Source organism: Nylanderia fulva, unplaced genomic scaffold, assembly GCF_048542155.1.
Source record: "Nylanderia fulva isolate GAGA-0341 unplaced genomic scaffold, ASM4854215v1 Scaffold8, whole genome shotgun sequence".
NCBI classification, from domain to species: Eukaryota; Metazoa; Arthropoda; class Insecta; order Hymenoptera; family Formicidae; genus Nylanderia; species Nylanderia fulva.
The window spans coordinates 3806002-3821375 of NW_028190916.1; the positions used below are offsets into that span (position 1 = coordinate 3806002).

The following is a 15374-nucleotide window of genomic DNA, read 5'->3' on the forward strand; positions in this document are numbered from 1 at the left end:
TGACCCAAACAGCACGTCATCACGAACACGAATTGCGTAGCTAATATCAGTTTGTACTTGCGTATCGTGCTTATAACGAAGGGATATTCCATTTTCATCATAAGGGGCAGCAGCTCGGCCATTCGATCGGTGACGTCGGCCAAGAGGATACCAAAGACATATACCAATCCGGACATTGTGTGAAGAATAATTAGTTCATTGTAAATACGGCTCGATAGTTTCGCTTCGCGTGCTGTTTCGTGCAATATAACACACCGTTGTCACCGTAATAGTTCCAGTCTTCCGTCATCGTCGTTAAAATTCTGATAAATTCTCTGCACAAACGATTTAATATTTTGTTTTCAAATATTTCGGAACATTGGCAGAGATATTTTCTTGATAGTGTAATTTTTTTATATAAAATTTTAATTTATAAAATACTGTGTAGGAATTAGTGTCTCTCTCTTTGTCAAAAACGGATATAAAAAATAATTGAATGCGCACACAGATATAATTGATATAATTTATATTGACAAAAAATAAATGAAATATGTGTTTTATTACTGTTTGGTGTTCATCTTAAATGACTATCTTGCATAATTAGAGATGTTATTATCGTAGGAATTGTTTTATAATATATTTTATATAAAAATATATTTTAATTATAATAAACGTAAATATTAGTTGTAACTTTGCTCACTTTGTAGAGATATCTATATCATGACTTATCTTTGTTTTAACGAAAAGATAATGACTTTAAAAGTCATTATTTTCTCGTTAAGTTAACTTTAAACATTGAAGCTGTTCAAACAGTCCATTAAGTCGAAAATATTGTCGACGTAAAAATGTGTCATAAAATATTGGTAGTGCAAAAATTGTTGGATCAATACCGTAATTACCTAAAATAATTTATACAATAGAACGCGTAATATACCCGGCCAGACACGAAATGCGATGAGTAAAAGTTCTGTCGTGTCATTGTATGTCCACTGGTCATAATCCTCTTATTTTTCTTTGTGTTATTATCTATACAAAAATCGGGAAATTAAGATTCTTAAGAAAATCATATTTTTCAATTTCGATGTCTGCGGAAAATTTTTATAATCGCAAACTTTTAAGAATATTGTGAGGCGATCGGTATTCTTAATCGATCGACCAACGGACGTGTTTATTACTTTTATCTTGCTGCGTGCAGATTATACGAAGAGGTATCTTGCAGCTTTAAGAAAAAAAGAGAGAATACAGATAGGGTCATTTTGTTTTTTTTTTTTAATGCACACTCACGAATAATTTACTTAAATATATAATGATCTAATGGACGCGCATAAGCAGTGGTGTACATGCGCATCTGCAGCTACCTTTGTAAAAATTTTAAAATCAAGAGAATGGAAAAAAAAGAAGAACTTGAGCGAAAGAAAAATGCATCATGTAATAAGCGCATAAAATATTATTTGGCTGTCTTAATTATTTTTGTAGAATTTATTTCATTTTTAGATGAGGAAGGAAAATGAAGTGTCTGTCGAAGAATTTCTTATGTATCTTATACATACAAAGAGTTCATCGTACACTAGTGTACTGTTTTAGAAAATTAATTTTTTACATAATTAATTTTGATTAGAAGGTGCCTAGTCAAATATTTGATAACTATTTGATAAGATGGTCGCGAGTTAAATGCAAAATAAGTGTAAATGGATCTTTACAATCATAATTAAGCAGCCGTTTTTGACATATGATAGATTGTTCTAAATTAACAGTATTCCAACATTACTTTTTTTAGTATAAATATTATAAATGTTATCAAACAGTAAAGATGCAATTTGAGAAATTGAATAAGATTAAAATAATTTTAAAGTGATATTATATATTATAAAAGATTCGAAATAATCATTTAGTTTTTATTTTACAGTTGTCAGCTTAAAATATGATATAAGTTACAATTATAAATCAAAGATTCGAAACATAAAGACGATGCATATTCAGGAAATGTTTGTTCTTTTGTTTCTCTCAAATTAGTAAGAAGAATTGAATATCACAATCTATTAAATTATTGTGATGTGATCTGTCAATTAACATGACAGATTTCGAGTTATCGATTTACGCGCAAATAAATACGAAATTGCATGACTCGTTTGAAAAGTAAAAGTACGATAGTATAGTTATATTAATTTTTACTTAATTTAAATTGCAAATTATTATATCTAGTACACAATTAAATTTTAAAAATTTTTTGGTTAATTTTACTTTTTTTTACAACTAATAAATATATATATATATATAATTTTTTTAAGACGTGGCTAATAGTATATAGGATGCTGATGTCTTTACAATTTATAATGAGAATGATCTTATTAAGCGCGGATGAAGATAATTCATTAATATATGTGTATATATGACAGATACAATCAAGTTTCGATATATGAAATAATGATATTCCATTGATGACACGAAATACAATAAATAATTATCGGCAATAATAATTGTGCACAAAGTAATAAAATAAAGTAGTAGAGCTTACGCTGGTAAAACGTTTAAACAACGGATCCATAATCTTCGTAGTTGTTAATCGCATTTGCGATCTCAATATCAAAAACGATACTGTTCGTCTCTTTTTCATGTGTATATTGCATTAAAGAGATTTGTAAGTCACATCTCCGACATGTTAATTCTAAAGGCTAATTGAAGCTAAACAATATATTATTTCTTATACATATAATTTACAAATAAAACACAAAAAAAGTAATTAAATTGAAAAAATATAAAAATTAAAGCTGATAGCTTTCATTAATTTCGTACGTCATACGTCACATTGTTAAGTTATAATTTAAATATAAAAATTAAATTATATATATACACTCAATGTGTGTAAAAATAAAATTTTTCTTGCATTTATGCAAGAAAAAGAATTCACGAAAAGAAATAATTAAGTATTGTTTTCTTTTTTTCGGAAAAATATATTTTGCATATACTGTTACTTTCTTTTCTTATATTATTATATTTATTCATCAAAAAGTATATACTTAAAAATATATATATATATATGTACTGTGTTTTTCTCGATACGTTTTTCTAATCAGTGATAAAATTATTCTACACGTTAATTGGTTGATTTATTTCATCTCAACTACCGCGTAAAAAATGACTATATAGATTATATTCTTAGAGTGCTTATTTCATCGCCAACAGTACTGACAAGTAGGATCCAGAGGCTTTCATGATCTATAATAATGTTGCTTTTTGTTAAAATAGAGAAATACAAGATATATTATTATAATATTATATAACAATTTCTATACATGGTAAAAAAATATATAATAAACATATATGTATACAAGTACGCAATCGTATTCAAAGAAAAAATATTTTTTCTTTTATAATTTCTTACATTAGTAAAACATTCCAAAGAGAGATCCATCATTTTGCCAACCGTGAACCTCAATTTTCTCTGCGATCTTACAATTATAAACAATAAAGTACGACTGTCTGTGCTTTTCATATCGTACCAATCAGAATTATATGCCGCGTTTCCGATCGCAGTGCTCTACAAAAGTATAAATAACAAAAAGATATTACTCTATATATTATGTGTGTTCGTTTTTACAATACATTATTTTTAATATCCCAAATTATTTTTAATATCCCATATCTCAATCACGTCGTATACAATTGATATTGTAACAATGATCTTTTTAGTCGCTAACCTTGTTGCTCAGGTACTCTCCTGCAAAACAGAAAATAAACGCTTCGAGGTTCGTTACAGCATAAAATAAGAGAGATCTTATTATCTGCTCGGTGGCGTCAGGACTGCCGATTGCCTATCGAGAAAATAAATATAGAACGTATTTTCGAAATTAGTAAGCAGTTGTTTCCATGCATCAAATAATATACATATAATAAATTAATTCGCGTAGTATAAGTAAGTAATGAAAATAAATATTACATTAATCAATTGATTTAACAGAAAAAAGATATTTTTATTTCTAGAATTTGGACAATTTCACTCACGGTTACAATGAGAAATGCTAATGAGCAAATCATTATTGTATTCGATGCGAAATGCAATAAAGCGATGTATGAATAGAGATTTTCAATTTTTTCTGAAAAGCTAATAATTTTTTGATGTTTCTGAATGATTTTCGTTATTCTTGCGATCTCTATAGGTCCAGCTTCCGACAACCAGTAAAGCAAGATATTTATTTGACCACCTATATGTAGAGTCTAGAAATAAATATTCTGTCATTGATGACAATTATTATAACTGTTTACCTAAAAGAGAGAAAGAAATATAAAAATGTCATATGAGAAATTTTGCCAAAGTGTACATAAGTGAATCAAACCTCGCATATTTTTTTTTTAAATAAAATATTACAAGTAAAATCTCATTCAGATTAGGCGGAGGTTTTTCAGTAAAATATCAATGAAATATAAGACAGAACAAAGTGTGAGCATTTTTACTAAAGATCAATGAAAGAGAAGAAATGTTCACTGATCTTCTGTAAAATTTTGTCTTTGCTTCAATCAGTTCTCCAGAGCTTCAATCACATTTTCATTGATTGGATTTGAGAAAGATATTTAATTTTTCTCTATATATTATTTGGTATTTAATAATTTAATATCTAATAATAAAATATTGAATAATATAATATTTAAAAGGATAATTCGCGCCCAATAGAACAGCATCATATATTTGTTTTTTTACTTATTTTTTATGATACTTGCTTATATGTGGATGCAGGTTACCAGAGTTAGAAACACGGCGTTGAATAAACCAGCCCCCAAACTGCATACCATCACGTACATGAATTGCGTAGCTAACACGAGTCTATACTTGCGTAGCGTGTCTATAACGAAGGGATATTCCATTTTCATCATGAAGGGCAGCTCGGCCGTTCGATCGGTGACGTCAACATCGGCCAGGAGGATACCAACAACGTATGCGAACGCGGCAATTGTGTGAAGAATAATTAGTCCATTGCAAATACGGCTCGATAATTTTGCTTTGCGTGCAGTTTCGTGCAATACAACACCGTTGTCACCGCAATAGCTCCAGTCTTCCGTCATCGTCGTCAGAATTCCGATGAATTCTCTGCGAATCATTTAACATTTTGTCTTTGAACATTTTGAAACAGTTGCAGAGACATTTTCATGATAGTTTTTTTACATAAAATTGTAATTTACGAAATTGTAGGAGTTGTTTTTTCTCTTTTTGTTAAAATCAAAAACGTGTATAAAAAATAATTGGATGAGTGTGCGGAAATATAATTGGCAAAAGATAAATGAAATATCTGGGTTTTGTTTTCTTATCCATCTTAAATTATTATCTTACGTAATTATTTGAGCGAATGAAAGATGTCATTATATTTTAGTAATTCTTTACGCGAATATATAGTATATTTAAAAATATACTTTAATTATAATGTAATATAAATATTAGTCAGAACTTGGTTTACTTGTAAACTCTAAATTGCAACTTACCTTTGCTTCAACGAGAAGATAATGACTTTAAAGGTCAACTTTACATGTGCCAAGAAGCTACTCAGACAGTCCATTAAGTCGAACAAATTGTTGACATTAAAATGTGTTACAAAATACCGGTAGTGGAAGAATTGATTGATCGCTAACGTAATTACCCAAAACACTCTACAACACTGTACAACAGAACGCATGATATTCCCGGCCAGACACCGAATGCGGTGAGCAAAAGTTCTATCGTGCGATTAATTGTACGTCCACTGGTCATAATTCTCGTATTTTTCTTTGCGTTATCGGCTATATACAAGTCGGGAAATCAAGATGTACGTGGTTAAAACAGACACGTTTCAAGTATAAGAGACATATACTCTTAAGAAAATTATATCTTTCAACCGCAGCCGTCTCGATGTACGCTGCAGAAAATTTGCCTGAAGACTGGAAGCTCTTAAGAGCATCGTGAGGCGATCGCTATCTTGGACGATTGACCAATGGGACGTGTTCATTAAATATTTTTATCCCGCTGCGTGCAGGTCATACGAAGTGTTCCGTATTTCTTGCAGCTTAAAGAAAAAGAGGGAATACAAATGGGATCATTTTTTTCTCTCCCATTAATGCGCACTCGCGAATAATTTACTTAAATATATAATGATCTAATGGACGCGCATAAACGTCCGGGCATCTTCAACTACCTTTGCAAAAATTTTAAAATCTAAAGAGTGAAAAAGAAAAAGTAGAGACCCGAGAGAAAAAGCAAAAGAAAAATGCGTCACGTAATAAGAGCATGAAATATTATCTAGCTGTCTTAATTTTCGTAGAATGTTATTTCTTGATGAGAAAAGAAATGGAGTATTTGCCGAAGGATTTTTTATGTACTCTGTACGATTCGCCCTACTTTCTTTTAATAATTCAGTGCGTAGTCGTCGTGTATCTTACCCTAGTGTATACCAAACTTGCTCGCTGAAGACCTCGTAATGAGTTTATTAGATACGATTTGTTATTCAATCCATTATTAAATTAATAATCATTTCTCAAAAATTAATTTACTTTCCTTAGATGATGTCTAGTCAAATATTTGATATGTGTTGAATAAGTCGATTGCGACAATTATATGCAAAATAAATGTAAATGGTATTTTGCATATAATTGTATTTATATATGTAATCTGTTTTTGACATATGGTGGTTTGTTTTAAATTAACGGTGTTGCAACAGTTTTTTTTTTATATAAAAGTTTTAAAATATTAAACAGTGGGTGCAACAAAGAATAATATTATATAAAATAATTTAAAAATGATATACGTGTTAAAAGACTCGATAATGACTCACTGTTTTTTTATCTTACACACCGAGCTAATTACAATTATAAACGAAAGAAACATAAAGAAGGTCCATATCCAGGAAAAGTTTTTGCTCTTTTACTTTCTTTAAATAAATAAAGAGAATTGAATATCACAATCTGTGTTAAATTATCATGATGTGACATCTCTCAATTAACATGACATATATTTCGAGTTATCGATTTATGCGCAAATGAATGTGTAATTGCATGATTCGTTTGAAAAGTTTGAAAAATACAATTACATTAATTCTTATTTTATTTAAACTGGAAATTATTTTTAATTATTTAACACACATAATTAAATTTTTTTATTAATTATTAATATATTAATCAATTTTCGCACATTTATACTATATAACTATATTAATCGTTTTTACGTATTTATAAATCATTAAAAATATATATTAACCATTTTCTCTTTAATATAACATTAGCATGATTGATACGTAGAAGTTCGTTGTAAAAAAATATTACATATTTATCGTTAAATTGATAATATAGAAAATATAGAAAATTGAATTAAGAAATATAAAAAAAGATATAAAACATATGTACGAGCTTCTAAAATCGATGACCGCGCAAATGATTTAGCAGTAAGCGATTTGCTTTAAAAATTCAATCGATCGTAAATGTATAGCACACATACACAAATACATATTTCACGTTAAATTCACGAGATGATGAGACATTTGACAAACGTGCAATCAAGGGAAAGTTGAAGAGGGTGACGTGCGGATAGAAGAATAACATCGGAAAGGGAGAATGAAGAAAACATGCAGAGGGACTATAAGTATACGAAAAGAAATAAAAAACATGAACGTATGTGTGAAAAATAATGTTTCAAGTGAGAATAGAAGCAAAAAATGAAAGCAAACATCAATGAAAGATAGAAATATGAAAGAATAAAAAAACTGTAAATGTAGAATAAGATAGAAATATGCAGATAAAAACATGGTTAATAGCAATGCGTACATGTACTGATAATGTCAAAAATTAATACAATTAATAAAAATTAAAAATAGAATAGTATAGAATAAACGCGATTGGAGTGGAGGAAAATATGCGGAATGACGCGTATAGAAAAGAAGTGCATATAAATTATTGTTAATTTTCAAGATATAAATTGTTTTTAATTAATTATTAAAACACTTAATTACACTCTTTTTTACAATTAAATATAATTAATTTTCTAAGACAATGCTTAATAAGGCAATTAGTATATAGGAATACTGATGCTTTTTACAATCTAATAGAATTATCTTGTGAAACGCTGATAAAGAAATTATATTTATATAAATACGACAGATAAAATAAAGTTTTGATACAGATTCATAAAATAATGAAATTCCATTGATGACATGAAATAAATACAATAAGTAATTATTGGCAATAATAATTGCGCAAAGTAATAAAATAAAATAGTGAAAGATTACACTGATAAAATATTCCAACGACAGATCCATAATTTCTCGATTATTGTCATTAATTTTTTTTTTGATCTCAATATCAAAGATGATAGCAGCTTTTCTGTTCACGTGTATATTGTATTAAAAAAGATGTGTAAAAGCACGAAAGAAGTAATTATATTGAGAAAAATATACGACGTACAAAAGTAAAAACTGATAATTTTCATTAATTTCATACGCCATACTGTAGAATGCCAAGTTAATTTAAATATAGAAATTAAATTTTATATGTAGTGTGTTGCACGATTGCTAAGAAAGATCGTGTTTCTAGCAGTTGTTAATTAAATGCCACTTGTTGCAGAACTGCAATGTTTATAGACGATTTCGAAAAAACGTAACATCACTAAATCAAGTTAACATTACGTTAATCTTGGTACTCAGGTATTCCCTGGCAAAGCAGAAAGTAAATGCTACGACATTCATGACGATGCAAAACTTCATCATCAGCAGAGACTTTATCAAGATCGCAGAAGCGTCTAAGCTACTGTTTATTGACTGCAACATCATTTGTATTTTAAACTTTTGCAGGTTCTCTATCTTTAACCTTTAAACAAACCTATTTGCATAATTTATTGTCATCCTTTAGAAATCTTTTTCTTTTCAATTTTATATATTACATCGAAAATAATATTAAAAATGGAAAAAAATAATTATTTACAATTATAATACAGCGTTGGAGACCATCATTTACATTTTAAATCAAGTATTTAATTTCTCAACATGTCAATCGATTTATTAATGTCGTTTCTACTATTTATGAATAAAATTTTATATTAGATTTTTACTTTTAATATTTCTATCAATTTTAGCGTTATTGGAAATTGAATAAATTTTAAAATATAATTTTTTGATTACAAAAAATTTAAAAATTATCGTGTATATCCGATAGCAATTAATGTAATTTCTCGTAAATATTTTCTAATATTACACTTAATATTACATATTTACAATGACAAATTGTGTTGTTTCTGTTAATTTTTTCTCATTACAATATTGTTCGTATTATGCATATATTCTCTTTGGAATAAATATTTATTAAGAATTTTTTCGTAATATATTGATCTGATCATCAATACAAAGTGGCCAATCATTATCAAGATATCGCGCAATAAATTCGCGCGATATCTTGATAATGATTAGCCACTTTTCTTTAAGCGCGTAAATAAATTCTGAATAATTTTGAATACTATAACAATTTAAAATGTTGTAATCATGATACTGCATGTGAAAAAATTTTAAATATAAATAATAAAATTCACTTACCATTGATTGATCCAAAGTACGATTATTTAAAGAGTAATAGGCCAAATAAGAGTTTATTGTTAGATTGGTTCTTAAGTCCGCCAGATTGTTAATGAAAGTGCAATACGACGTAAGTATACTGAAAGATCTGTACAATTATAATATTACGAAGAATCTGCATGACAGGTAAAAATCCGAGAAACAAGTTTTATAGAAAAGTTTACTCAGAGTCATTACTTTCATAAGAAACAAATCTATTTGCAGACAACTTATACAGGGTGTTTGATAATTATAATCACTCCACCGTGTAAAAGTAGAGCAGGTTAAACCAAGTAAGAAAATTAAGTAATAAAGTACGCAACATCTACAATTACTTTCCTCGATGAAAAAAAGAAAGTTTACAAAATATCGTTTTATTTTCTCGCTTTATTTTCTTCTTTTCTCGATGCTGCAATGCAGTAGCGAATTATATGAATTGTTACTTAAAAATGCAAACGAGCGCGCAAAAAAATATTTAATTTCTGAATAAAACTTTTGTAGAAAAATCAAAGGAGAATCGATGAACATATCAATTTTATTTAATAGCCATTAAATATCATGAGTATGAGTTATTGATTTACTTTTGGACAATCCCAAATTTATATTTATTCAATGAAAATTTGTGCATGCGTGAAAATGTGCGCAAGAAGAAAAAGGTCAGTGATATTGTAAAACAATTTTTGTCATGTCTTTTTATGTTTTATATGTAAATTATTTTCGATTAAACATAATTATAAACAGCTCTTAACGCTTATTAAAAAGCTGATAATTACAAGATTTAACTGCTGATACAAGATTTAGTTTCGCTTTAATTCATCGCAAGTAAAACTGAAATGTACGAGGCTGAAGCTTTTACAATCTATAATAATTAAATTTGTAATAATTAAAGATATTCGTGTATCTCAAATTAGAAAATATTAATATGCAAAAGTAATTGTATCTTCTCTTAATAGATCTCTGTACAATGTATAACAAGTATATTTTATCTGGTAACTATTATTTTGTCATTAAAAAAATATAAAATATAAAATAATACACATTACGAAAATTAATTAACCATAAATAATAAGAAATAATAAGTAATCTTTATATGTTCTAAGAAATAATAACATGTTTCTTTTGTCGCAGTTTCAGAGAAGATAGCGATCTATAAAAGATCGTAAATGATCTGTAAAAGATAAGTACTTAGATATACTTACACTGCTAAATTGTTGTAAAGACAAATTCATAGTTTTTCCAATTGTAATGGTTAGTTGTCTCTGTGATTTCATTATCACGAACAATATAATCCGACTATCTTTAGAATTTGATTCGTACCAGAATGAATTATATGCAGCATCCCCGATACTGTCACTCTGAATGGAACAAATAGAATATTAATAAAATTTCTCAAAAGTAATTAATAAACCTGTCCGTTGTGGCTGTAAAATATTTATCTTCAAATTTAACCTTGGTACTTAAATATTCTCCAGCGAAGCAGAACACAAACGCTTCCATATTCATAACAAAATAAAATAAGAGTGTCCTCATTATAATTTTTGCGGCATCCGGTGTTCCAACTGACTGGAATATTAAGAAAAAAGAATTTAATGGCAATGAGAAAACGGTGAACAATTAAAAGCAATTAACGCTCTTCACTTTGCAGATTTATTTTTGCAAGTGCTCTTCTCCGTCGTAAAAATTGTCACACTGCAAAATGGAAAAAGTACTGCTTACCGCGACCATTACAAAACCTAAACAGCAGATAATGAAAGTATCCGACACAAACAGCACCATTGCAATATTCGAATACAGATCTTCGATATACTCTGAAAAGGTGATGATTTGCTGATGTTTCTTGATTATTTTTTTTATCGTAAAAGAACTCGGACTGCGCTTCTCTTTTGTTGGAAACATTTCCATCAACCATTCGCAAAGGATATTGATTTGACCACCTACGTGCAATATCTAAGGTACACGATTACAATAAAATTATTTTAAAATTATTTTATTTTATTATATTTTTTTAGAAGAATTATTTACCCATATATATATATATATATATATATAGGATAATTTATAAATGCATAATGTTTATAAATAATTTTTGTTATGCCAGACGGCGAATATACATATTAAAATGAATAAAAAATGTTAGATTGAATATAACTGTGCACATCATAATTTTTCTGAGTTGTAGAAAATTAAAAAAATAACTGTTTTATATATATGCTTTACATTACGTTTTAATATTGAATCCTTCACTCGCTGGACGTTGTTGGAATTTTTTCAAATCCATTTTATATATTTTCCTGTAAATTGTGAACTTTATTAGTTGTGTTGCAAATATAATTAATTTTGAATAACTCTCAAAATAAAAATGTTAAAGTAGAAAATTATTCTATTGCCTCGTCTTAGTTCTCAAACTGAAAAGAAGTTGTTTAAAAATATTCAGATTGCAAAGAGCAAAGAATAAAGTCAAAGATTTGCTTTAATCTTCCATAACTCAGAACTATATAATATGTACAATTTATGTTTAAATATTTCTTATTTAATTATTTTAGTGTTACTACATTCACCCTCTAAAGTATTGTTGCAAATTTATAAATTATCCTGTATATTGTCAATTGATTATAATTAATAAAATATTACTGAACATTTAATAATGATAATATCAATAAAATAATTTGTTAGATAATAACAATGAAAGTCACCAAATTTATTAATAAAGCGTTTAATAGACCGATTGCACAGGAGCTCAACCATACGTGAAGAAATTGAATAATTATGATCAGCTCGTATACGTATGCTCGATTGTAGTTAAATGGTAGATCCATGTCCGTAAGAAGCGGTCGAGTGGAAGTATTGGAAGCTTCATCGTCGTTTGTGTGTTTCATCACAATATTGCTACTGTGAAAAATTACAGCCATCGAATAAAGGACCACTGTCATATTAGTGAAACGTCGGGACAGCTTGGCATTGCATGTCATCGCGAACATACTGAATTTCGCGCTATAACACTTCTCCCAATCGATCGCCATCATCGTTAATATCCTGTCAAATGTTCTACGGATGGTTTTCGAATGGTCATAATCGTGAAAATAATTGCAACAAAACGTATAAATCAATAACGAAAAAGAAATTTATGTATATACATATATATTTATATTAAATATTTATATTATATTTAACTTTATTATGTTTATATTAATAATATTATCAAACAATTTACTTAATTAATAAAATTTTAAACATAAATGTTAAAACAAAATATAAAGAAAGATAATATATTTTAAATATGAAGTATAGTTTCTAATAATAAGACAAATATATTTTTACTAATATTGCATATCTCACCGTTGTTTATACCACAAAAGGATAAGTTTAATTAAGAATATCGAGTATGACAGTGTTTCACCTAACAAGTTCATTACTTCGAAAAACTCGGTCGAATGGAAATGTATTATAATATATTGATAATGAAAATATTGCTCGATTAGAAGCGCAATGATCCAGAATAATCTTCGTAACAGAACATATGACGAGTCCGGCCAAATGCCCAAAATTCGAAGGCAAATTTCCAACGATTTACTAAATATATCGTCCACTTTCATATTTCCAATTTATTATATCGCTTCTTTCAATTATTTAAAAAAACTTTGTTTTACACACACCGGATCTAAGACAATAATTTTACATTATGAGAGATACGCGTCCGATTAATCGTACGATGTGCTCGATACTGCAGCTTTGTACAGACTGAAAGAAGCTTGAAAAGATAGGAAGAACATATACCCTCCCTCGAGCGACTGCTTATTAAATATTTTGATCGCAAAGCATACGGATTTGCGTATGTCTTTGTCGTGACCCTACGATAAAAAAACATTTCCGGGGAGATGGCTGATCCTCCCTCACTCTATCTCTATCTCTCTCTTTCTCTCTCTCTCTCTCTCTCTCTCTCTCTTTCTCTCTCTAGGGCGAGTCGATGATGCAGCGCAGTGCGTTATTTCCTTTAAAAATTCAAGCAATAGCAGATAGCAACACACGCAAGCATACACCGGACATTAAACTAAGTTTAGTGACTGTAAGAAAATTTTTAGTCTTCGTAAAAATCGCGTGTGTTCTAAGAAACCAGAAGAGACCTATTATAGTCGTATTATTTATGACTGAAAGAAAAATAGTATAATAAAAAAAGTACTTTAATTTTAAACCAAATCTTGGCTTTCTCTTCTTTTTCTTCTTTTTCATCGTTTCCTTCAACTCTGTCAGTAACAAAGTAATACAATTAAAATGTAAAATGCTATGTGCGCAAAAAAGGGATAAGGTCCAAATAAAACGTTAGAATTTGGAACGGAGATAAATAAAACCTGAGAGCGAGGAAAAACCGAGTAAGTTTACTTTGTTTGATGTTATTTAATAAAAGTTTACGTATTTCGAGTTATTGATTTTCTTTCCGAGTTTATCCTTGTTTTCATACACTTGTGCAATACCCGAGATGAGAAAATAAGAAGTAAAAGTAATATTGGAAACGGTTTTTATTGATTTTAATTTGTACCAATTTTTTACAATTAGATCATTAGTTAAATTTTTAACATTAATTAAAAGCAGGACATGTAAAATGCAATTTGCTTCATTCACAATTCGAAAACAAAACAAAAATATATAAAAAGTTAAAGCTTTTACAATCTGTAACAAGTTTTACTCGTTTATCAAAATAAAAGACATTAAAAATAAAATTAACATACAAATAAAAAAGATTAGTAGGATAATATTTCAAGAAAATTACTTATTTTATCAAAATACATATAAATATATGAAAAGTAGAAATAAAGTTTGTATTATATAAATTATGTTAAAAATAAATGTATGACTTTTCAGATAGAATAGTAAATTGATTTTGTGATTTTATCATCAGAGGCAATATAACTCAATTCTATTTTCGATATCCAATTTGTATTAAAAGAAAATATGACTGCACTTTTCTTTGAATCCGATATTGATGAAAAGACATGAATCTATTTCTTTAAGAATGAGTTAGAATTATTTATTATTTTATTAGAAAAATATATTATATCGTTTTTTTATTTTTATTATAATATAATATACACAATTTTTTATCTTATTCTAAAAGTGTTTCTTTTCTTCGATAATAAATCTTTTTTAAATTACCAATTTAATTTGAAAGAAAATGCAGTTTTGCTTTAATATTGACTAAAATTCCAATAAGATATGTGTATGACTTATCAAATTTTTTTATTAAAAAGAATTAAAATTGTTTATAATAAATTTTAATTTAGATATCTTTAATTTAATTTTTAATTAAAAAATAAGATTTCTCTATCGAGAAAAGTGATGATCTGTTGAGAAAAATATGATAAAGCAGATGAAGAAGAAGCGAAAGAAAAGGGAGAAGGAAAAAACACGAATTAGAAATGGTAAAAAATGAAGGGAAAACAAAAGTAGGAGATAAGAAGGGGATATAAGAAGGATGAGAAAGTTGAGGTACAATGGAGAATTCCCGACTATTAAAAAAATAAGGGGTTAAAATATCTGATGAAATATTTGAAATAGTCAGAATGGCATGCAAATCCGTGAATAACACGAGGGAAAAAGATTGAAGAAGACATACAGAAACTATGTGAGAAGGAAACATGAGAGAATGAAAATTAATATTGAATAAGGTAGAAAAACGGAGAAAATAAAGAAATTTTGATAAAAGATGGATGAAAGAAATAATAAATAGAATATAGATAAAAGTTACACTTTATTATAAAGTCGTGATTATCGAGATGTACGCGAAATATGTGACTGACGATGATAAAGATATGCAATTAAAAGGAAATAAAGTAGAATAGAAAAGAA

General features: G+C 28.0%; 2 protein-coding genes across 2 annotated transcripts; both read right to left on the bottom strand.

Annotated features, from left to right (window-relative positions):
* Positions 1-3008: 3008 nt before the first annotated feature.
* LOC114936351 (odorant receptor 43a-like) lies at positions 3009-5869 on the bottom strand. Its single transcript, XM_029307901.2, is given in 7 exon segments — positions 3009-3195; positions 3362-3517; positions 3678-3791; positions 3982-4194; positions 4717-5062; positions 5452-5618; positions 5621-5869. Coding segments are annotated over 7 exon segments (1143 nt in total). The 5' UTR covers positions 5717-5869; the 3' UTR covers positions 3009-3144.
* A 4409-nt stretch (positions 5870-10278) lies between these two features.
* Positions 10279-13409, bottom strand: LOC114935162 (odorant receptor 4-like). The gene is made up of 6 exons (XM_029307899.2): positions 12870-13409; positions 12227-12578; positions 11250-11480; positions 10983-11096; positions 10733-10888; positions 10279-10392 (listed from the first exon to the last, which is right to left on the bottom strand). The coding sequence occupies exons 1-6, from the start codon at positions 13124-13126 to the stop codon at positions 10342-10344; spliced, it is 1161 nt and encodes a 386-aa protein (XP_029163732.2). The 5' UTR covers positions 13127-13409; the 3' UTR covers positions 10279-10341.
* Positions 13410-15374: the final 1965 nt, after the last annotated feature.

What these genes read in the sequence shown, in the direction of transcription:
- LOC114935162 (XM_029307899.2), bottom strand. Translation starts at nt 13,126, where the DNA reads ATGAAAGTGGACGATATATTTAGTAAATCGTTGGAAATTTGCCTTCGA. An exon ending in CTTTTGTGGTATAAACAACG is followed by an intron (nt 12,579 to 12,869) that starts GTGAGATATGCA and finishes AACCATCCGTAG; the next exon opens with AACATTTGACAGGATATTAA. An exon ending in CTTTACAACAATTTAGCAGT is followed by an intron (nt 10,393 to 10,732) that starts GTAAGTATATCT and finishes TAATTATTATAG; the next exon opens with ATTGTAAAAGCTTCAGCCTC.